This window comes from Anopheles arabiensis, chromosome 3 (genome assembly GCF_016920715.1).
Source record: "Anopheles arabiensis isolate DONGOLA chromosome 3, AaraD3, whole genome shotgun sequence".
In the NCBI taxonomy this organism is placed as follows: Eukaryota; Metazoa; Arthropoda; class Insecta; order Diptera; family Culicidae; genus Anopheles; species Anopheles arabiensis.
In genome coordinates this window covers 5,234,003-5,257,234 of record NC_053518.1, presented here as the reverse complement: position 1 = coordinate 5,257,234, position 23,232 = coordinate 5,234,003, and the positions used below count along the sequence as shown (strand labels likewise).

Genomic DNA, 23,232 nt, shown 5'->3' with positions numbered 1-23,232 from the left:
TTCACGGTTACCTGTTTGTTCTTTTTAGATTAGTTTCGTGCTTTTGAGTTTGGGAGGTTGGCAGTGGAAGCCTCAAGCATTGGATGAATAATGTACTACCAGTACTATCTACTTAGTAAACAACACTGTGGTCACAGTCAAACATTAAACTCCTAACAAATGTGGAAGTAAGAAAATAATTCATTTTAATTTCCTCGCATGGTTTACCATTCATTTTTTCAAATCGCTCCAAAACACACCACAACGGCCGTTTCAAACCGGCTGACGTGTACACTGTAAAATGCTGGGGGAGCATTTTCGTTTCCCCCCACCCAAACAGCTTTTCCTGCTCGTGTGAGTGCATTGTGTGAGTGTGTAACGGATTTTAGTGTCAAACCATCTCTACAGACGCGCTATCACGGCACGGGTCGGTAGATTTTGCGCCTGCAGGCTTGTACTTTTGTACTTTGTGTATATTTTTCAATTTTTATCAACTGTTTATGATGGATATGAATGATTTCTTAGTGATGCAGGTGTTCTTAAAGTTTGTGCGCGATAATGCGTATGTGGTGAAATTGCATGTGGCGAAGAAAATCAACCAGTCCACGGTGAAGGTTCTGCAGAATTTGGTCGAGTGCGACCCAAGCTACCGTGTCGTTTGGATCCTGCCCACAGAGAAAGATGGTAAGTAGTAGGCTCTGTGCGATCGATCCCATCGATCCTTTTCCTTGCTACATCAAGCGTCTTCGATCTTAGATGGAGTAATAGTGCTGCGTGCCGCGGTTGGCGGCGAAGCGCCATACACGCTCGCGACGGAAGAGAAGCTGAAGAAGATCAAAGTGCTGATGCAGAAGTGGGACAATCCCACCATCCAGAGTGCATCAACACCGAAACACCCGACCCTGTTTGAGATATTTGTGCCGTGTGCTAGTTGGATGTTTTGGTCCATCGGGCAGGATGTGGCGTGTCGTGGGAATGTTCCGCCGAACTGCCATTACGACCAGGCCACCTCGTTGCAGCGCTGCCAGCTGCCGGTGAGCATGCGGTTCGGCAAGATACTACAAACCCTCCTAATGGACAAGCCATTCCCGTTCATCATCTGCGGTGGCCCGGACAGTGGCAAGCGCACGGAGATCGTGCACTACATACTGGAAAACTGTCGCCTGCATCAGGCCCCATGCCGGACGCTGTGCGTGCTGCACGACGAGGTCGAGGTAATGGCGGCCGCCGAACGCGTCTGCAAGGAGCGCAACGAGCAGATCGGCAATACGATCGGGTACAAGCTGCACATCAACTCGCAGGTGTCGGAGATGAACAACGTGGTGTTCTGCACCATCCAGACACTGCTGCTGTCCCTGCTGTCGGAATCGGGGCAGAAAATGTTGATCCAGCTAACGCACCTAGTGGTGGACAGCGTGGACCGGGGCGCGAGTGACATGAACCTGTTGCTCTCGCTGCTGAAGGAAAAGCAACACCTGCACCCGACCATGAAGCTGATACTGCTGTCCTCGAGCAGTGTGGTGCCAACGTTGGGCAAGTTTTTCGGCGAGTCGCAAATTGTGCAAGTACCGCACAACCCTCCGTCCGTGCGCTACCTGCCAAGCAAGCCGCACGGCGTGGAGTACTACTACCTGGACGGGATATTGGACCGCATCTGCAAACATGAGGTAATACAGAAGATGAAGGATCATCTTCAGACGTCGCAAAATCCCTTGAAGCTGATGGCGAAGCTGCAGGTTTACTACGGTCCCCGGCAGCTTAATCGCAACGTGACGCGTATTATGGACCAGCTGCTGCTCAAGTGCTGGTTTGCAAGTGACACAAAGCCATTCGTTGTCCTGCTGCGGCTGCTGGCGTACAACAAACATCTGGTGGACTATCAAAACTCGGACACTCGCATGAGCGCGCTCATGATCGCCGGTGCGAAAGGTTAGGAGCATCACACGACCCTCTTATGGGAGACATATGGTGAGTTCATGTTTTTTTCACACATTACATTATCGTTGCCTAGGTTACGTTGGGGTCGTTCGGGATCTGCTAGCGATCGGGGCCAATCCGTACTTGGTGGGCCGCAAATCGTTGAGTGCGTTGGATTGGTGCACATCGGGGCAACAGAATCCGTGCTGGCAAATCATGAATGCAGCGCATCGAGCGGAAGCGTCCACCATTGCTGCCGGCTCGAGGCTAGCTCTGCTGTGTCAACTGTACCACAAAGTGTACAACCCGTACACCGTCGACCAGCAACTAGTGGTGGACGTAGTGGCGCACATCTGCAAGTCGTGCCTCCCAGGCAAGATTCTCGTGACGATGCCCGATTTCTCGGACGTGCTCGAGTGCTACGAGCTGCTGCAGAAGAGCCTGGGCACCCGGAAACGGATAGGCTTTCTGATCTGGCATCGATTGCTGACGGAAGAGGAGCTAAAGGACTACACGGTGCATCCCGAGGGGGATGGCCTTCTCTACGTGGTGATACTGATGGCAGGACCACTGCTCGAGTTGGTGTCCACTGCGGGAAGCATCGACTATGTGGTCGATACCGGGTTGAAAGTACACCCGGGGGGTGATTATGCTAAGGGCCTTTGCGTTGATCGTGCCTGCAAGGCGTCTGTAGAAACGTCGAACCTGCTAAAGTGGCTTGCCCAGCGCAAATGTTACATGCTCTATCCGATGGGCAGTTTGGAGGAAGATCACGCCACCGATCCACACAAAGATTGTTTCTCCCGCGCGGAACCTCCCGAAACCGTGCTGAAGGCGGTACTGTGTCGGCATCAATCTTCCTGCTCGTCGGTCGAGATATTCTTCGACACCGCCCTGATTCCGGCGAATGCCACCAGCATTACCAGCTCGCTGGAACTGCTCGACGAAATCGGCGCCATCGAGCGCCCGCTGCAAGTGCCAACGAGTCTGGGCTTACTGTTGGTGCACCTGAACGTAGGCATCCATCTCGGCAAGGCATTGCTGTATTCGGTCCTGTTTCGATGCCTAGATCCAATACTCACCATCGTGGCCGCCATGAAGGTGGGCAATCCGTTCATCGAACCGCTGGACGAGAAGGGCGAGAGCGAGCTGATGCAGCTGAAGTTTGCACTGCACAATCGCACGTACAGCGATTGCATGGTCGTGTTGCGGCTGTACCAACAATGGTCCCTGGCCAAAACGCTCCAAACCGATGGGGAAATGGTACAAAACAGTCACCTCAAGGTGGGCTACATGGAGGCCCTTTCCAATGCGCGCGTCGAGCTAATGTCGGCGTTGCGTCTACTCGGGATAGTCAAGTGCGGCCGGGGACACAATACGGAAGAGCTGAACGTGAACTCCAGCAAGTGGGTACTGGTGAAGGGTTGTCTAGCGGCAGGACTGTATCCTCAGCTGGTCATCGCTGACTATAAAAACAATCAGCTGACCACCAGCGGTGGCGAGGGAGTTTGCGAGGTACACCCGCTGTCGGTGGCCCAGGTTGAGAATCTACCCACCAAATGGGTAGTGTACGTTAGGAAGCAGGAACTATTGCTGGACCTAGACGAGCAGGACCAGGAAGAACCAGTGCAATGCACACCGAAGACACAGATCTGCGACAACACTGTCATCTCCGACTGGACGCTTCTGCTGATTTGTGGTGTTGATCGGCCCGGCGCACAGGAAACCGGCGCTCTGGAGTTGCGCAAACCACCCAACAACGCGGACGGTAACGGCGAGCAGGAGCTGGTCGAATTCATCGTCGATCGGAAGTACTCGTTTCAGCTGCCGCACGGCTACTATCGTGCGGTGCTGTGGATTCGCTCCAAACTCGGCCACCTGTTCCGGAACTTTACGCAAAATCCGCTCAAAACGCTCGAGCGGAAGGAGACGACTGTGTTGCTGAACAAAATCGCAGAGATTTTGCAGCTCGAGGACGCTAGCCTGATGCTCGGTAACGTGGTGATGGATACGCGCCCCAAGATACGGAACTCGTTGCCAATGGGAACGCTGTGGAATTATGCTCACTACATGATGGAACAGTCGTCGATCGGCGAAGGCGGCAAACCTGGAAGCTCTTCCCATTAAGAAGTACGTACGCATGTGTGTTAATTATTTCGTCGATAATTTACAGCTCTTTATTATCTCTTCAGTTTTCCGCTAAACTGCTTCCATTTCTTATCTCGTTTACTTCCGAGTTCGTATGCTTAAAATTATATATAGTACAAAGGGTCTGTGGTTGTGTGCAGATTAAAAGAAGGAGAGATTGGACTATTCCAAACGCCGCACACAGCTCGCGCCATCAGCTGTTCATAGTGTGTAGATTGTCGTAAAGGATTATAGGGCAGCGTTCTCAATCAGCGTCTACGTATCTTGTAACGCCCGAAATCGGAAGGGACTATCATAAAACAGATTACCATTCGCTTAGGTGGTAGAATCTTACAACTGGACATGCAGTAAAAGTAAGGAAAGGGAATTATTAAATTGTAAGCAATAAATAAAACGTTTTTGTGCATTTAAAAAGGAAGTAGCAATGGCGCAATTACTCAATAGCGCAACGAGCCATCCTCTCCAGCTCTCTATCGCGTATCTTCTCGTTCCCGTTGCTACCAGTTTTGTTTCTACTAAACTACTACTAAAGGTCACTTAAAAGTAAAGGGTTTGCATAATTTACAGTACTTAAACGGCAAAGGTGTAGAGGAAAGGGAGCGTACGTGTATCGTAGGTCGTTTCGCTCTCCCGTACCTTTTTCTCAATTCCCGTACTTGAAAGGACCTTTGGGTAGCATAAAATGTACGCACGCAAAAACGCCCCAAATGTGCGCGTGCCGCCACCGCCTCCCATCCGAGTGGTGGTTGCAGCGGTGATGGTCCCCAGTTTGCTGGTTGCAAAAACACGTTAAATACTTGCATGTTAAATACTACATGGGTGTTTTCAAAACCGTAACCTGTAACACACACGCACACACCTTTACAAAAAGCAAACACATCCCAACGCATGCAGAATACGAAAGAGAAAAAACGAATCATTGTTCGTTCTCCCTTGCTATGAGGTTTCGCGACGGAGAAAATCCCGTCGCGTAACACGTGTTTAGGTTACTCCATTTGCGCAATCGCAATCCTTTGTCCCCTATCACGCAAGCAGTCCGTTAGGCTTTTTCACCTGCGGAAAGAACGCTTCGATCGGCAGGATGGGATCCTCGGTGGCGAGCGTGAAGTAGCCGGGCACCTTGCGCGACAGCAGGCCCTTGTTGACGGACTTGAAGTTACCCCGGTCCTTGCTGCCCGTCCCGGACAGGGTCAGCTCGACGACGCGCTTCGAGTAGTCGGACGAGGCACTGTTCAGGTCGTAATCGTCACCGTTGGTGGCTGTGGCACTGTTCGTATCTTTGGGCGATATCTTCATGATCGCCGTCTCGTGATGCCGGTAGCTTTCCGTCGTACTGGCACGCGTCGTCACCTCGTTGTCCGCTCCACCGTTGGACGCATCGAACCGATCGCCCAGCGTGCCGAGATCATCGATCGGACGGCTCTGCTCGCCGGACGACGACGCCAGCACACTGTTCTGGTCTAGTGAGGGAATGTCGGCTACCTCATCGCGCTTAAACGCTTCGTCCACACTGGCACTGCCGGTTGCTGTGTTCGTCTGTTCCATCTCCTTTTTGCGATTGTAGTTTTGAATTCGCTGCCTTAAGGTGATCTTCGGTGGGCGACGGTTGATGAGCGAAGCTGTTGTGTTGTACGTGCCGTTCAGGGTACGATTGGCTGCGACGGCCTGATCGTATGCCGTCTTGGTACGTCCACGGTTCGCTAGATTAGCGCCATTCGCTCCTTGGCCACGTGTTGTGCCCGAGCTAGTGGACGTTTGCGGTGTCTCGGTGGAAGGTTTCTTCACCGTGAACCGATTGTACGTGCGCGTCCCATGTGGTCTAAACGAGCTTCTGGTCGTTGTTTCATTGGCAGACTTCTCCGTCGTCACAGCACCGGTACCGGTTGGAAGGATGTCGTTCGATTCTACCGTCTTGTTGAGGCGTGCATTCACCAGAAAACGGTTGCGCGTAGGGAACCGTAATTTTGGTGCCGTTGTCGTTTCCACCTCACCACCAACAGAGGAAGGCGCCAGTGTGCTCGTCGGTCCAGCAGTGCTTGCAACCGTGCGGTTCAGTTTGTTCCGATACTCCTTGATGCTAAACCGTGGGCGGTTGTGCTCGCCTCCCCGGGTGCGGTTCTGTGGTTCGGAAGAGTTGATGCTTGACTCGTCCGAATTGAACACAGCCGCCGAGTCGGCCAGTGTGGCAACGGTGGACGAAGATGCCGTCGGTGGAAGTCGACTCGGTAGTCGTGAGTTCTGTTTCGAACCCTCGGCAGCGATCGGTTGCGTGTCTTCCTGAGAATCCTTACCCTTCGGAGCTGGTCGGTAGCGTGAGCGGAAACCTCCACCAATCGGGGAAATGGACGGTGCAGCTTCCGCCGGCGTACTGACGACGGCTGCCGTCGTTGTGCTGGTGGAAGAAATCGTCGTTAAGGTCGGTGTTGCCAGCGAGGGTTCCGTTTGGTCGAGCAGGATGGCGTTTTTCTCCTCTTCTCGCTGGCTCAGCACATTGAAGCGGTTTCTGGTAAAGTGTGGCTTCTTGCGGAATTTCTTAATCACCGCACCGTCAAACTCTTCACTGGACACGGCAAATGTGGGCAGTGGTGGTGGCGTAGGTAGAATGGTAGTTGCCGGCTCCGTCTCCACGATTGCTGCGATCGGTGGCGTTGCGGTGGTGATGGGCTTTGGACGGAAACGAATTCGGTTACGGTTGTTACGGTTCGCATCGACCGCATTGATGCTGGGGCTGATGGCGTTAGTAGTCGATTCGGTTGAATCCTGCTCGGTGGTGTACTCCGTCGTCGTGCTGCTCTGATGGTGCGGCTTCGGACGCCTGCGGCGATGCTGTCCATTGCCACCCTTGGATCCTGTGTGCTGCTGCTGCGCTCGGTTTGGAGCTGGGGTCGTCACAACCTGCTGAATGGGCGACTCTTCCGATCCGAAGAACGGTCCAATGGTTACAATCTCCAGCTGCAGATCTTCCTGGCGATTCTCCTCCTCCGCATCGGTCGTGTACTTGTACTTGTTCTTGGACTTGGGCGGGATCAGCGTCGGATCAGCGATCGCGTCCTCGATCGTGAAGAAGCTGTGCGTTATGATCGGTTCTTCCGTCGATTGATCCCACGGGGAGTTGGTGGTGGGCCCAGCGCTAGCCGAGGTAGACGTCGTGGTCGAGGAGGGAGCGGCCGAAGGACGTCGGTTCGGTGGCAGTCCGGTGTAGGCCGGATGCATCAGCTTGTGCTGCTTGTACTCGTTCCCGACCGGGCGGAAGAGGTTCTTGAAGACGTTGGGTTTCTCCGTCGTGAGATACTTCTCCCGGGACAGCCAACCGTTCTCGCTTAGCTCGTTCAGCGGTGTTACCAGGACGGGGGAGGAAGATTGATGGTTGTGGAAGCTCTGCTCTCCGGGGAACTGGAACTGGTTGTAGTGGTGCTGGTAGTACTGCTGCCTCGGGAGGGTCGTCGCCGTCGGGAATTGGGTAGTCGTGGTGGTAGTTGTGCTGACGGTCGTAGGTGCTGGACCACTGGTGGGTACCGCCTGTGATGCCGGCGTTGGTCGCGGGAAGTCGTAGCTGAACCGGTTGGCGTCCTGGAGCGGCGAGTGAGGATTGATGTTGTACTTGTTCAGAATCTCGATCGGATCCTTGCTCGGCGATGAGTCGGCGAGATGGTTTAGCACCGTAGGTAAGAATGCCTGCTGTGTGCTCGGAGGCGGTGGGACCAGATTCTTGCTGTACTCGTCCTGTATTTCGTTGAACTGGACTGAGAGCTGTTTTCCGGGAGATTCCTTAAACTTAACAATCTCGTACGGTTTGTGCTCGATCGGTAGCGGTTGCTGAGTGCTGTAGGTGTTGAAGGCTCCTCCACCAAACACTTGACTTCCGAAGTTGCCGAACGATTCGCGCTCCGACTGGAACGGTCCCTGCGAGAAGCTATGCTTCGTGGAAGATCCGCTGGAAGAACTCGACGAAACTGGAGGAGCTGGATGTTGCGTTTTCAGGTTGAAGTTGTTGTACTTGTTGCCGGAGATGAAGCCGGAGGATGACGATGAGCTGTGATGTTGCTGTTGCTGTTGCTGCTGAACTTGCTGGAAGAAGGGCGTCAGTACGCTCGGTGGAAGATGGGGAAAGAGCGGAGTTGAATCAAGTCCCCCCGATCCCGTCTTGGTAAGCTCCTTTTCGGCGGACGACGGTGTGACGTACTTTTTCGGGAATTCGGCCAAATCCGCTGGGATTTGGTTGAAGTGCGGGAAGGAGAACTTTCCACTGGTACTAGGCTGAAGTTGCTGCTGTTGCTGTTGGATAAAGTTTAGCTTTTTGAACTGTCCTACACTCGGGGTGTAGCCAGGTGCATTGAAGAAGCTTTTGAGTGTTTGCGTATCGAAAGACGGAACTCCCGAACCCAGCTGGCCGAAGAACTTCGTTTTGGACGGTGCCAGTGCGGCTGGGCTGAGGGCGGGCGACTGGCCGAACTGGATGTAGGTACCGTAGAGCTGGTTCGGATTGATGAAATGCTCCAGCCGGTTCGAGCTAGTGGCGATCTGCTGCTTCTGCCGGAAGCCGGTAATGCCCAGATGGGATTGGAGTTTGTTCATGACCGGGTGTGGCTTGAGCGTCGACTTTTGAACGATCGAGGGTTGAACGTCCCTGTGGAAGGTTGTGAAGAATCAAGCGATACCGTGCAATTGAGTCATAAGTTACGTTAGATTGCAGAACCTGTGCCAAATACCTACCTGAACTGTCCGTTGAACTTGCCAGACTTGACGCCAACGGCACCGTGCGTGGAGATGGCGGCCGTGATCTTCGGCGTCGAGCTGTGCACCATGTTGAGCGTGGTGATCTGGTCCGACTTGACGAACGGTTTCGACTGTACCGGGGACTGTTGCTGCTGCTTGTGCGGTGCCGCCGGGTAGATCGTTTGCAGCAGCGGCGTCGTCATGTACTTAGGTGGCCCAGCTGGCGTGTGCCCAAAGGAAGGAACGACTCCTTGTGGTTGATGATGATGGTGATGATGATGGTGCTGTTGTTGGTGATGTTGCTGCTGCTGCTGCTGCTGCTGTACGGTAGCCGCGGGGCTTGGCCCGGGTGCCTGCTGGTGCGTTGTGATCTGCACCTTCATGCCACCCTGCGCGTGCTGACTGTACTGGGCGATCGGTTGGTTGAACTGCTTCAGGATCTGCGCATTGTGCTGTGCGATATGAACCAGTTCGTCCTTGCTCGTCGTGTCGAAGCTGGCAACGCTGATCAGTTGCTGCGATTGTTGCGGTTGTTGCTGCTGCTGCTGCTGGGGCACATGATACGGTATCGGTCGCCATGGTACCTGCGAAGAAGGTGTTGATGATCGGAGAGATGATCAGCAAATGTAAAACCAAAAACCGTGTAAGAAATGCAAAATATGCATCCATGGCTAGCGCTGCCAACGAAAGTGAAATGAAAGTAATCTTCGTCGATGTTTGAACAACAGACAGACAGACAGAGAGAGAGAGAGAGAGAGAGAGAGAGAGAGAGAGAGAGAGAGAGAGAGAGAGAGAGAGAGAGACGGGGAAAGAGTGCAACCCCAGTGTAAGAACCCAAGCGCACCCAAGCAGTGTGGCTGATGACTTTCCCTTGCAAAAGGTTCGCCAAATTCGATACGCATCGAGCGTTTCCGCTACACGGACGGACACCCTCGGGCCCATGATTAGGGCTGGAGTTGTGGGATGAATAAAAAACAACACACGTAGTGCAACGGCGGGTGAAAAGCGCAGAGAAGCGAACGATGAAGATGGTTGCAGTGAGATTTTGCACGGCACGGTTGTAAATTGGAGAGAAAATGAAAAGAAAAACAGTATTTTTTCATCCAAATTACCGGTGTACAACAAATTGATAATAATCGCGTGCTGCCCTTTCGGTTGTGATCAAACGGGTTGCGAGGGCTTGCCAAACAAAATATCAAGCTTTAAATGGAGGCAGATAGCGCTAGAGGAAGCAATAGATTTTCATCGGAAAATTGTCTTCAAACAAAACAACACACAAAGAACATCAAGCCGGCATTCGAGCATGAAACGCAACAATGGTGTAGCGTGCTGGCGTGCGTGCGTGTGCATGTGACCCGCTAATTGTAACGTTAAACGTTACAATTTTCCGGTCAGTGGCCATCATCTGACCGGAGCAGCGCAACAGTCGCGTGAAGCAGCGGGAACAAAGCTGTTGATTTTTATTAATCGTTACGAAGCTGACCTTACACGACCGTAGAGTGTGCAAAAGAGAGGGAATTTAATACGACGGAAGAGATCGTTTAAAGGTTTTCTTTTCCTTTCTTTCAGCTTTAGTAGAAGCATTAGTGTTGATGGGGTGAAAACAACACTGCTATTGATTGTTTTCTGTTTAATGAATTAGATTTAATGTTCAATGTGTATGTTGCTCTAGATGTATGAAGGCGAACTAGAAAACCAGGCATCGTATAAAGCAAGTCGATAAAGTTATTAACGATCATACAGATCAATTAAAAAATAACATCGAATCATCATTTGCATTCAATCAGTGTAAGATGGTAAAGATATAAAATCGGATATTAGTCTGCGTGTCTACACGCGATGCTGCTGCTCGTACAAATGTTCATACCGGTGCATATGTCCACGTTTTTAGCGGGAGCATGGCGCTCACTCCAACGATTTTATGCTTCGATTCGTTGCAGCGAGATTTTCCCGCTTGTTTCTTGTCATCTGTTTTTGTTTCTCCCTCCCTTCATTCCCCTAACCCTGCACAGCTAAGACTGCGATCGATGCAGATCATAAAATGCCAAGGAAAAAAAGAAGAAGCTCACATTACTGGAGGAATTTAGCTGTTTTTTGTGTGTGTTTCTCTTGTTGGCTGCTTTCCAAACAACGTTTTTGCGTGCTGTGTTGCGGCTTACGGCAGGAGAAATGCGCTCGATGTTGCGTTGCTGCTGCCGTTCTGTGGCGGGGTTTCACTCGGGGAGATGCGATGCTTGATTATTTTCCCAACCGTCCGTGCCAATCAGACTGTGTAATTGAATCGAAGACGTGGGTTGGCGACTGCGTTTTGCCGACGAATGGCTGCAAACGATTCAAGCTCGATGGTCGCGATGAAAATTGGATCGATTATGTACAAACGACAGGTGGTTTTATTGCCAGAGAGTGGGCCTTCGCTGTCTTATTTATGCATTGCGAAACTACATTACAAATGGTACACGTAGATTAAGAATCACGATTCCGTTACATCTGTTTCGCAGAGCAATTTGAACTGCTTAAAAGTGGCAATTTGTGCAAACATCGACAGCATCGTCAAACATGAGTACAAATCTTTATTTTTTGGAATTAATTACTGGTCAAACAAACGAAAGATCTCATTCGAAATGGGTTCTTTTCTCATCATAAATCTACTTTTATGAGCTTCATGAAGGAACTGTTTGCTCTGTTCGACAACACTTACAAAGCAAAGTGCTATTCTGGACAGCAAGAAGATCACTTTCAAAAAAGGCAAACCCGAATGGTTCTTCCGTTATAATAATGACTTAAGTCGGCATACTTGTTCAAATCGGTTCACGTGAGCTATGTTATTACAGGGCAACAAGATTGGGATTGTTTAGCATAAAACTGGACACTTCCAGCCCAAGCAACTAATTAGACAGATGGAAGAGAGTATGGAATTAGTGTGCTCCATTCTGGAAATTAGTCACTCTTCGAAAGGTCAGAGGCTCGATGTCTCACTCTGCTAATCATAACACGAAGATCGCCTGTAAAGATCCAACTTTCTAGAGCTATAAAGACGCAATCATCCACCCGACCGAAAGGGTGTACGCCTTATTAAACATCCAAAAGCTGCGTTCTGGCATTGGCTAAAGATGTTTCTTTTGCTCTCTAATCAAAAAGCATTAGAATAGGCCCCAGCACCGTTTACCGATCACGTGGTGAGATAAACTCTCGAACCGGGTTTTGGAATTAATGGTTCGTAAACCTTTGACGTCGCTGTGACAGAAGGAGAGTGCATTCGCCAGAAAAGGTCCAAAGTCGTTTCCCACTGGGTCAGTGGTTACAGTGGGTTAGTTGGGCATTTGGCGAGACCCTCGAGGGCAAGCGCTGGCGAGCAAGCGATGCCATGAATAATGCATAACAATCGGACCGGGAGTTTCAATTAAAATAGCTGCATCCCCTTTCTTTTCTGCCGCTCGCGCGGGAGAAGGAGATTTACAACCGACATAACCTTGTCGTCGGTAAGTAGAGGAGTTCTTTTAGACTGAAGTGAATAAAATCTTCACCCTATTCTACTACACACTATCACTGATTACTGTATACGCAAGTAGCGAAAAAATAGAGTATGTAAATTGTTTCACCGTGTATTTTTTTGCAAATGAAGCAAACCGTGTGTAAACGACAAAAGTAGAGCAAACGAGCAGGGAGTTTGCTAATTTATTTCCCCGCCACTTTGCAGCGCGGGATGATGATGAACGTATCCATGATAAGTGGCACGTTTCAGCATAGGAATTTAATTTAATTACAAAGGTATTACTTTTACATTTACTTCCTATTGTTCTTCCCCACCAATCGAATGTTTAAACGGAAACCGTGCACAGCTCCACGTGGTTGCAACGCTGGGTGGTCCTAAAACGGGGAATTAATTTTCGCCCAGCGGCCAATTCCGTTGCAGTCCCGAAAATAGCTATTCGTGTCCGCCGTGTTCGTTCAGCGATCTCTCTCCCTGCGATCAGCTGTCATGTGTGCCGCCAAATATCAATCATCTGTCATCACTTTGCCTCGTGTGCTTCCCTGTTCCCCGGGAGGGAACAGATAAAAATGTCCCCCCCCCCCATGTTACGACTTCCGAAACATTGTCCAGGCGCGCGGGTCTAGTTTGAATTTAGAGTTTGGAACTGGAACAACAAAATTCCCTCCCGGGGGGAGAATACCCAGCTATAAACGGTGCTTAAATTCAGGCAAAATGATAGGTTGCAGTTAGTTCTTTATACGTGTCACGCCCAGTTTGTTGCGATCTTATGTTGGGGATTTTTTTTTTGCTGCGAAATTCTCATCCATCCAAATAAGAGAGTTGTCATAGTAAATTAGCACAACAAGGGAAACATTCACGCACCAGCAAGAAGAGCACAAGAAACTAGAAATCGGCAAAGAATGGCGAACGAGACCCGTTAATCATGTCTGCCAGCTCGTGTCGATTACCGGGCTGATCGTTATCATTTCCGAATTGAAATAGATAAATGTCTACGTCTCTCCGGTAGTTTGACGATTCGACGAATCGGTTCTTAAATGGAATTCAACAAGCAAATGTATGAGAGTTTGCAAAAGAATGCAAAAGATCAACGACACATTGCGAGATCGTTATCGTGTGCTCGTTTGAAATGGGGAGAGCAAATTTCAATACCAACCAAAGCATGATCACCATCACCATGGTAATAAACCCGTTAAGCTTTGATCGATCGATTGCTGATTTGGTCTCAGAGCCTTGTAGCACTTGACTATGTTGCGATCTTTGCTTATCGCGGATGCAATACGCGTGAGATCATTTCTGGTTTCACATTTTTCACATTAAGCTACTGGGGAGCATTAAAAGAGCAAACAGAAAAACCGCAAACATTCCTTCTTTGTAACACCCATTTGTGCTACATTAATGGTGCGCCTCCGTCCGTCATAACGCATAATGAGCATTGCGGTTTGCGCATACAATTCACACGTTGCGTTAGGGAAGGATAAGCAGCAGTAGAAGCAGCGAAAAAAAATACGCACAATTAATAAATATACAACAATCCCATTCAAATGTTGAGCGCCCGGTTGACAGCGTGTTAGGATCACCGAGCCGTGCAAGCATAACTGCCGCCCGGTCCCGGTCGTATTGTCGGCCTGGGAAACGGCAGCTGGACAACGTTAGCTTTAGCGGCGCTACACGGTTAATAACATATTTATGCAACTCCATGGGATATGGCATACTTCTGAGCTATGCGCTTCTGAGCCGTCCATTTCTCACGGAAAGAGATGCAAAAAAGCAAAAGTGCTCCCAAAGCAACGCGCACACATCACATCATAAAGCATTGTTGCGAATTTCCCTCTAAGCATCTCTGAAGGCGGAGAGCGATAAAAGTGTCTGTGTACGTGTGTGTATGTGTACCGCATCGCACAGCATCAATAAAACGAGTCGGGAGGTTAATTCAATGTTTAACATGACGGGGCCAGGCAGCGGCTCATCACCACCGCTCCAACATAGCTCCGTACAAGTGAAAACTGCTGTACCGCACTCCGCTCTTCGTTTTAATGCGATGTATTTAGACCTTGCGCTTTGCACAATTGGCCCCCTGCGTGTACGAAGAAGGGGAAGAGAGCTTGCGCCTCGACCCGTTCTATGTGCGCCATGTTTCAACTTTCCACCGCTATATGTTTGCCTGCTGCTGCTGCTGCTGCCGCTAAGACGGACCCGCTAGAAAGTGTTGTTTGATGTACGTTTCCCCATTTGCGTACGGCGGCATCAACAGCACAAGTGTGGAGTTAAATTGTGAAAATGAATGTTAAACCTTACGCTTTAACGCACGATCAGCAGTAACACACGTGTTGGGCGCGCAGAACGTTTGATCACGGTCGATCACGGTTTGGTGTGAAGTTGAGTGATGAAGCAACCGATCGTTACACCACAAAACCCTCAAGAACCGTGCAATCGCGTACCAGAAGCTTTCACTTTGAACAAACCCGTGCCCTAAAACATTGAACTGTGGCTCTGTTTGCGACCATTTGACCATTTGCGGAAGTCGTCTGTTGTGGGTCGAATAGAAAAAAGGGGTGTCCATTACCGTGTTACGTTTTTAATGCTTGACCCAACGGCCACAAATTGCCGATCCTAATATAATTCGAAGCAGACGATGGTTTGCACGAACGGTCTGTTATTATGATCCTCTCCGGCTGGTGAATTACTTCCTCAACACAGGCTCCACACTGGCCTCCTCTCACACAGTGTGCGCTGACGTTGCTCGTGTTCGTGTGCACATAACATAAGCAAAAAAGGGAGGTTTGTGCGGCACACGCTCACTCATTTATGATAATGGCGTGGTGTGGTGGTGCTCTTTGCATAAGCAGAAAGCAGAAAGATGCACTTTCGGCAACACGGGGCGGGGACGCTGGGTGCAGGGTTGGAGGGAGGCGTTGAACAAATTATGAGCCCGCACACCAAATTATGGTGCGCGATAATTGTTTAGCATGAAAGTAAAAACAAACTGTGGCCAATTGGGGATCGTGTGTGGTGGTGCGGTCGGTGCTGTACCGAGTGACAGTGCGTGTGAAATTTAGGGCAATTCGGTTACAACGCTTGCATAAGTCCGCTCCGGAAGTAGGATTGTGATGTGTATTGCTGCTGTCTTTGGTGCTGTACAGGAAATAAAGGCACTGCAAAGTGATTTGTCTGTCTCTGTGTGCGATACCTAGTGATTGGAACGGAAATGTATGTTGTATGTTTAATGAATTGTTACGGAAGATTTATCTCTTCCCAGTATGTGCAAGGTGTTGTGATCATGTGATTCTGATCAACTACAACGAGCAAAGGGAAAAGGGTTTATCATTAATCAACGCATTCTATTGTAGATAGGTTTCTACCATCGCTCATAGATCATTTCTTTTAATGAAACCTGCTCGTGCTGAAATTAAAACATTAACCTCCCGGAGTGTGGCTCCTCCCTCGTGGCGGTGGCTTCCCTGTGGCGTTTTCCATAAGTTTAGCGCCGAATGAATAATTTTCGGTGAAACGATTTGAAATGTAACACCGCAGGGTGTTGCGGGTCAACCCTTTAGCCTACGGGGACGCACACTTAACGTCTCGATCTCTCTCTCTCTGCGAACGAAGATGTAAACAAAATGCGATACAAATAGGTTTATGGGCCTTTCTTTGAATGCTCTAGGAAGCCTAGGAGGAACTGAACTTTTCCACCTTACTTGTCTGTTACCAGCAGCCCGGAAGAACACACAAGATGTGTGTGTGAGACCAGAGGGAAAAACCCCAAATCGAGATCAGTTGGAAGGCGCGCGCCTTGTGTTTCCTTGTTTTGGGGTGTGTGTTTTTGGGGTCACTTTCGGTGATGAATTCCTTTCTTTTCATTTGCCCCTGGAGAGTTGACCCCTTTTTGTCAGTTATTATTTCCGCACGCATGTTTGCTATTTTTATTTCGCGTGCTCCACCCATTGTTCATAGGCTTATTAATTTATGCACTGGAAAGGATCGTTTTCTCTTCGGCGGAAGCTTTTGTTTCCCGCCCGTGCGCAAACGTGTTGGCAGCAAGCGCAAACAGCTCAATCACAGCGGCAAAGTAAGTGATCGGCGCCAAACGGTTAAAGAGCGCATTGCGTAACTGCGGCTTATCGCTTCCGGTGATCCCACGGTTTCGGTTGCGGAATTGAGTGTGTGCGGCGATCGGTTGCGATGCGGGCAAGATCACCGGTCGGTATCGTTTGCGCCTCAATTTGGGTCAATTTTTACAGCAACAAGAGACGGTGCAGAGACGCCTTTCTCTGGTCGAAGAGTGCGGAAAATTATGATCTTTCCTGCTGATCGATGAATCAGTTCAGGAAACGGTATGGAAGCGTTTTGCGGATGGAAAATGGACAGTGGTGAAATGGATTTAATAGAGCCATTTCCGTCATGAGGGCAGACTGGAGCGGCTGATAAAACACGTAAATCCCGGCTCTACCTGGCTGTTGATCGGCTGTGGCTTGTTTTTTTTTCTCAGGAGCTAAATAATTTGTCCATCACGATCACACACCGGGTTGTTAAAATAAGAGCATGCAAATGATCCGATGACATGAAAAGATTGAAAGTTTACCAGTAGCGCTGCACGGGGACGTTATTATTGCTTCCCTTTTGAGGATTGGATAGCGTGTTCCGGAATGGTTTTTGGACGATTTAATTATGACACGATGGAGGGAATGATGATCGTGAACTAAATTAGTTAAGGATAAGGTTATGATTTCCGGAGAAATTACACAGATTTGCTTAATAGATGGGAAGGAGGACATTGGGGTCGTTTTGAAGCATAGAAGGGAAATAAACTGGCATGCCCAAAGAATCATAAAGAAAAACAGTAAAGAAAGCGATGAGAACTTGCGGCAGAAGTATTTTCCCTTGAAAAATAATCATTACTAATTAATTTCCAATGCGATGTTCTTTTCGTAGCTTTTCTTTTTCCCCCAATCACACAAGCTAATGTTGGTTTCGTGTGAAAAGCAAAAAGGGCTTCAATGCATTCAGAAGGCTGAAAAGCGATTGAAGCAGATGAAAATTAAGATACCGAACTACAAGAATGTTTCCACCCTCTTCCACGCCCTGACGTCATAATGAGGCTTGATTTAGAAGTAATTTAATTACCACGCCTGCATGCAAAGTGCATTTGGTTAATTGCATTTCCCCGCTTTTACTGTTAAGCTGGAGCTAAGGCCCCTGTAATTAGATAGCAGTTTGAAGCAGAACAAACAAATGCCAGAAGAACCGGTACCACCTTTGCACCCCCAAAACAGCGATTACGGTGTGAAATTCTTGAGACGGGAGCGCAATGTGTTTTCTCCCAACTAGAAAATGTGGCGGGGAAGAAATGCGGCGTTTTTGCTTTGTCTGTGCTGTTACTTACTGATAATTCTAGTGCCCTCGGCTCGACATTCTCGCTGTGACCGTACTGGAAGATAATTACAGCCAGCCATATTCCTGTAACGGGAGCAGAGATTAAGAAGAAAAGCGTTAGCGTTAGTGTGCTTGGTTGGTTGTAGCTGATTGGGGGAGCTAGTCGTCACAGTTTGACACGAGCGGTCGCGGGCGGGTTCGTTGCTTGCTGCGTTGGTTTGTCAGTCTTTCGTTTGGGTGGCTCATGAAAGTGATCTGCACTGCCGGCGGGGAACGGAGGAATGATTGCGTTTTCTCATCCCAACCACATCCCATCGAGAGCGTGGGAAAACTGTCGCCGTCAGGCAAGCATAACTCACACCACCAATGATGATTGGATTTGACACTCATGTTAATGTTAAAAGTATACCGTGTTTTTTGCTGCCTTTCCGTGTTCCAAAACTCACGGGATGGAAGAGAATGGCAAAAAAAGACACGAGAGATGTAAGTCACACCCAGCGTGATAAGGTTCGCCTCCCGGCCTGGCCTCTGGCAAAAATGGAGAGGCGAAACACACACCACGCGTCGTCTGTCTGCGGGATACAACCCAACACCAGACACACACACTCGATTTAGTTCACTTGGCTTTTGCGGAAGCTCATCAGCATTTGAATGAGCGCGTTTCACAGCAAAGGCTCGGCATCATCGCTCTTACCCTCTGTCTTACCTTAGGAAAAAGAAATGGGAACGCACCCCCCCGTGCAAGGGCGGGATATGGCCGGTGAGGCTGCACAAAATCCGGATCATAATCATATTATGCTGCCGCGTCACTAATCGCAGCAGGTATCGGCACCGTGCGCAAGGGCCCCCTCGGTGTTTGGCTTTGGCGCAAACGGGGATGGCGATAGGGACGCTGGAGCACAGGTGGCATGAATCGGTGCCAAATTGATGCCAAATTAGTGAAAGGGGTATCAAGAGCAAGGCGGGCGTGCATTTTAATCCACCGGAGAACAGAAACATGTTGAAAGGAGAGCAGTGTGTGGAGCTGGGTTGTTGGAGTTTCGGGCTGGATCGAGCAACCCTTCCCAACCTCTGGTGGGGGATGATGAGTTGATGCTTTTAAATCTCCCACACATCTAAGCACTTGGCTTGGGAAAAATTCGGCCTCGGTGCGAGCGCTCGTGCGAGCGCTTGGTGGCAGAAATTGGTGGCAGCCAATCGGTTAGTCAGTCAGTCGGTTAATTAGTTATCGAGCGAGGTGCCCTCGCTCGCTTCCCTTTGCGCCTTTGGTTTGCTGTGAGTCTGGATCAAATCTTATTTTAGCCTGCCGCCGTTTCCAGTTTGCTCAATTTAACGCTCCACGTTAGAGTAGATCAGCGCGCAGCGCGATGAGAATTGATTAGCTCTGATATGGGGAGGTGTTGTTTGGTAAGGCGGCTTATTTTTCCCGCTGCGGCTCAAACGGAAGAAGGAAATGAAGCCAATCAACCGGGAGATGAAAGATTATTTAATTAAATTCCAGGTTAAGTATGTTTCCAAAACCACCGCAGACACCGATCGCTGATTGGGCCAGTTTTTGGAGTTCGATTGGGGAGAAGAAATAGATCATGATCGATTAGCGGTCAGTGACGCAATTGATTCTATTTAGTGCTATGCTCTGGTAGCACCTGGTTAGGTGATGCATAATTCAAACACATCAAGATAAGATCGCCACAAACTAGGGCTGATTGACTGCTGGCACGCTCGATTAAATCACTCTTAGCAAATGGGCTTAGCTTAGTTTTGCTGGAGATAACGTTTTTTATTTTTACATTTTCCCACACACCGTCTTTCCTTCCTTTTCTGCGGTATTTTCTGTGGTTCCCCAAGACAAATGACAAAGAATGTCATAACATTCTTGCTGATGGTGTGTTTAAAATTCCTTCCCAAATACCTCCAACATTTGCAAAATGTTTATTGGCCCCCAGATAAAGCAAACTCACCGTCGTCCCCAAAGCTCATTACCATATTAAGCTTGTTCATCCCGGCTAATATGTTTTCCAACACGCCAAATCCGCACCAAATTGCGGAAAACTGTCATTTCCTTCAGTTCGTTTGTACACATTAGACAACAAACAACGCTCCCAAAAGCCAAAACGTGGGATAGGCGAGCGCGCGACCGGTTGGCTAGCATTCGCGACGATGGTCAATAAATTTGCACACAAACGTGTTCCTTTTGTAACCCTTCACTCTTCACCCTACACCGCACATGGGCCAGTAGGATTCTGGCGTATCGGTGCAGAAAGTATCATAAAATCAGCACCGCATTAATCCCGTACCTGTGTGTTGGTGTTGGTTCGGGGGAAGAGGGTTTTCTTTTCGGGGTCGTCCGCGGGCCGAAAACGGTCGCTGAGAACATAATTTGGATGAGAAATGATATCGTCACCGGCTTACAGCGAAGGTTCTCTTGTAGAAAACACGCACAAAAGGGGTGAAAAACTTTGGAGAAAAGGTTCCCGTAGGGAGAAGGGCGGTGTAGCTAATTAAGAATATTTTACAACTACAGCTTCAGCGTTACAGAACGGACCCTCGGTTGGAGCGAGAGACACAGAGTATGCGCGATTAAGATATTAATGAATGCGTCCACACTCAGCAGAAAGATAGGCAAATGGAAGTGAAGCGTCCTCTCTCATAGGTGAATCTCCTCAGAGTGTGTGTGCGACCTAAGCAGGGTTGACTTATGGCAGTGGGCAACCCTCGACAACGGGGGCCTGATTGGATGTCTCCGAGCATTCCGGCAAGCGCTCAGGAACATTGGAAGACCACCGTCCGGCCCGATGATATATAAAACCCACAGCGCCTGGAGTCGAACCGTAACCGGATGCTATAAATATCCATGGTTTGTTCTTGGGCGACCCTGGGTGGACCGGGTTGGTATGGTGCCAAAATGCTGATCGCGGGCTCGAGATCCTCGGCCAGAAAACTGGAAACAAAACATTCCAGCTGATACTAATGACTTCATCTCATCGGTGAGGCTGGCGGAGAAAGAACCGCTGCCTGCCGGAGACGAATAAAAACGGTACTTGGTGGCTGGCACTTTGGTTGTGTTGTGTGTTTGGTTGCGTCGTGAAGATGCCAAAACATGCTCCAAAACACGGCTCTGTTCGCATCTGGTGCGGAGCTCACGTAATAGGCGTAAAATTCTTACATTATCTAGTGTGACGATCGAGGGGGGGGGCTTTATCTCAATCTCATCCATCCGGTTTGACACATCAAAGATTGGGTCAGTGGTAGCAACCTTGCGGGCGAAGAAGCAAGAATTGCAACATTATCATTCCGGGACTTGGTCAAGGGCATAGACCGGTGTTTGTCTGGAGCGATCGTATCAACTGCTGCTGCTACTGCACGCGTCAATTAGATGATAAAGCGACAGAGTGGACGGAAACAGTTACGGGACGATGTTGTGTTCGTCTGTGATGGAGGGGATGGAGCCACTGCACGCGCAATGGTATAAGCGCATAAGACCCTAGCACAGACTAACAAGCAATTAACGTTGCGCGCGCGGCCGATTCGACGCGATGACGCTTAACGGGATCTCGGGCAGCGAGAGAGACCATCGGCCGACCCTTGGTGCTGCTGTTGGAAGCTGGGGAAGGTTATTTTCTTTCGCCTTCGCTTCCAACACCTTAACGATTTGGCTGGATCTCTGTCTGTTGTTCTGTTGTGACTGTTAATTCTTCAATTTGATGCCGCTAGTCATCGCGAGTTCCCGCGATAAGAACTCGAAAGGGAGAAGCAGAAACAGCATTGTTGCTGGTGGATAATGGCATTCTTTGCTCTACACGTGTAACTAGAGGGCTGAAGTGATTATCTGCGCGTACTTTGTAAGCTTCTTGAGAGCCCTTTCCCTTTGGTCGTTCTTTGGAGGGTTTAATTTTGGAAAATGGTTATAATTTCATGTCCAATCGTTACATCAAAACGAGGCATTTAATGTTAGCTTGTTAGTGCCCTTAACGTACTCTTGCAATTGGCTGTGCATTCTACTAGAAGTTTACAGATCGGTCCGAATACGATTAAAACTGTCCTACAAACAGTGTGTAACGGGTTGTTTACCAAATAAAATCTCTCACTCTCGAACGATCCCGTACACGAACGGTGATCGTTTTGTTGCGTGAGATCAGACCATACGCTCCTATCGGTTGGGATGCATACTCCGGTGCACCGGGAGCTTCAGCCTCATAAAACTTCCCGCCCAAGACACCCTACTCGGCGCGCTCGAGTTCTTAATTGTTCGGCACAGACGCTCTGTGGCTGGTGCGCCAGCAAACCTCGACTCCGCTTAACTGTGGCTGTGAGAAAAGCGCGCAAAAAAGGCCTACATATATGGGTAGAATAATATTGTGCCACTTTGCACCTTTTTTTTTCTTCTTTTTCCGCCACAACAAACACGCAAATGTGCGCACTACGGAACTCGCTCATAACCCCCGATCGCGTACTCTCAATGCGCGGTATTGTAAAGCCCGCCGACCCGTCTCGCGCAACTGCCGGTGGAACGGTTCCAGTTGCGCCGTTCTCGGCAAACCACTAAACTGGGTTGCAGTGTGCAGCTGGGGAGTACGGGAAGCAAACAAGAAACAGGTTGACCACATACGCACAGAGAGCGATGGAACGTGCCAAAAGGGAAGGCTTCCGATTTGCGCTCGTTTTGGGATCGGTTTGATAGATTAAGCTAATCGCTACAGCGGGCGTGTTGTAGTAGGAGGAATCAGTTCATACGCCCTCGTACTCCCACACACACACACACACATACACTGTATGCTGCTGCCATACTTACGGATGATCAGAGTCAGATTGTTTGCGAGCCCCATTTTCCGGCCGTACTCATTTACGGAAGGCCGAGGCGCTGCGGTTTTCACGCGTTTGCTGCTGCACGCTGTGGCTGTGGTGCTGGCACTACTCCTGCAGGCTGGTTGATTCCAGGATCGGTGCAAACGGTTCAACGCTACAACTGTTTTGTACACTTTTTTGTTGCGTCGCTTCGTGCTGCAGGACTTTCTCTATCGAACTAAAGCTAACGCAAACAAGACAAAAAAATAATGATAATGAAATTATCCACGATATAGCGACGGGTCGCCTCTGCTTTCCCTACACGAGGTGCACTTTGTCGTTTGCAGGTTTTGTTTTTTATGTAAAATTCCGTTTTTACTTAGAAACTTTGATGAAGATGTATTAATTTTCACTTAATTCTTTTGAGACACACAAAAAAGGTTTCTTCAAACGCAGCAAAATGCACCACAAAAACGACACACAAAAGCACAGAAAATCACACAAAATGCACAATTTTGCTAATCCTCTTACTCTCTACACTTCGCATGCACTTAACGATCAATTGATCGATCTACTAGCAAACTATTCACTGTTCCGTTTTTATTTTTGTTCACCCTAGTCTTGACACGTTATGACTTTGAAGCAAGTCCGCGCGCGTTTCTTAACCGAAAAAACACAGATCGACCACACTGCTGCTTACTTTGGCACAACGTGTGCGCCGGAGCTGGTGCTGCTGACTCGGACTGTTGCTGTCGACGGCGAGACGGCTTACTGGCGTATGATACCGTGGCCAGCTGTAAAACTATGTTAAACCATTTTGTTCC

At 49.3% G+C, this 23,232-nt stretch overlaps 2 protein-coding genes across 3 annotated transcripts; one reads left to right on the top strand and one right to left on the bottom strand.

The window, feature by feature from the left end:
- Window positions 1-399: 399 nt before the first annotated feature.
- Window positions 400-4,198, top strand: LOC120903305 (3'-5' RNA helicase YTHDC2-like). The gene is made up of 4 exons (XM_040312647.1): window positions 400-663; window positions 736-1,908; window positions 1,991-4,026; window positions 4,089-4,198. The coding sequence occupies exons 1-3, from the start codon at window positions 480-482 to the stop codon at window positions 4,021-4,023; spliced, it is 3,390 nt and encodes a 1,129-aa protein (XP_040168581.1). The 5' UTR covers window positions 400-479; the 3' UTR covers window positions 4,024-4,026; window positions 4,089-4,198.
- Window positions 4,038-23,208, bottom strand: LOC120903304 (mucin-5AC-like). Of its 2 annotated transcripts, none has more exons than XM_040312644.1 (5): window positions 23,109-23,208; window positions 22,416-22,652; window positions 17,634-17,707; window positions 8,758-9,344; window positions 4,038-8,671 (listed from the first exon to the last, which is right to left on the bottom strand). In XM_040312644.1, exons 2-5 carry the CDS (start codon window positions 22,447-22,449, stop codon window positions 5,068-5,070), a joined length of 4,299 nt encoding a protein of 1,432 aa, XP_040168578.1. In that variant the 5' UTR covers window positions 22,450-22,652; window positions 23,109-23,208; the 3' UTR covers window positions 4,038-5,067. The 2 variants fall into 2 exon arrangements, with proteins under 2 accessions (XP_040168578.1, XP_040168579.1); XM_040312645.1 differs by having other exon boundaries at window positions 22,940-23,185.
- Between the last annotated feature and the right edge of the window lie 24 nt (window positions 23,209-23,232).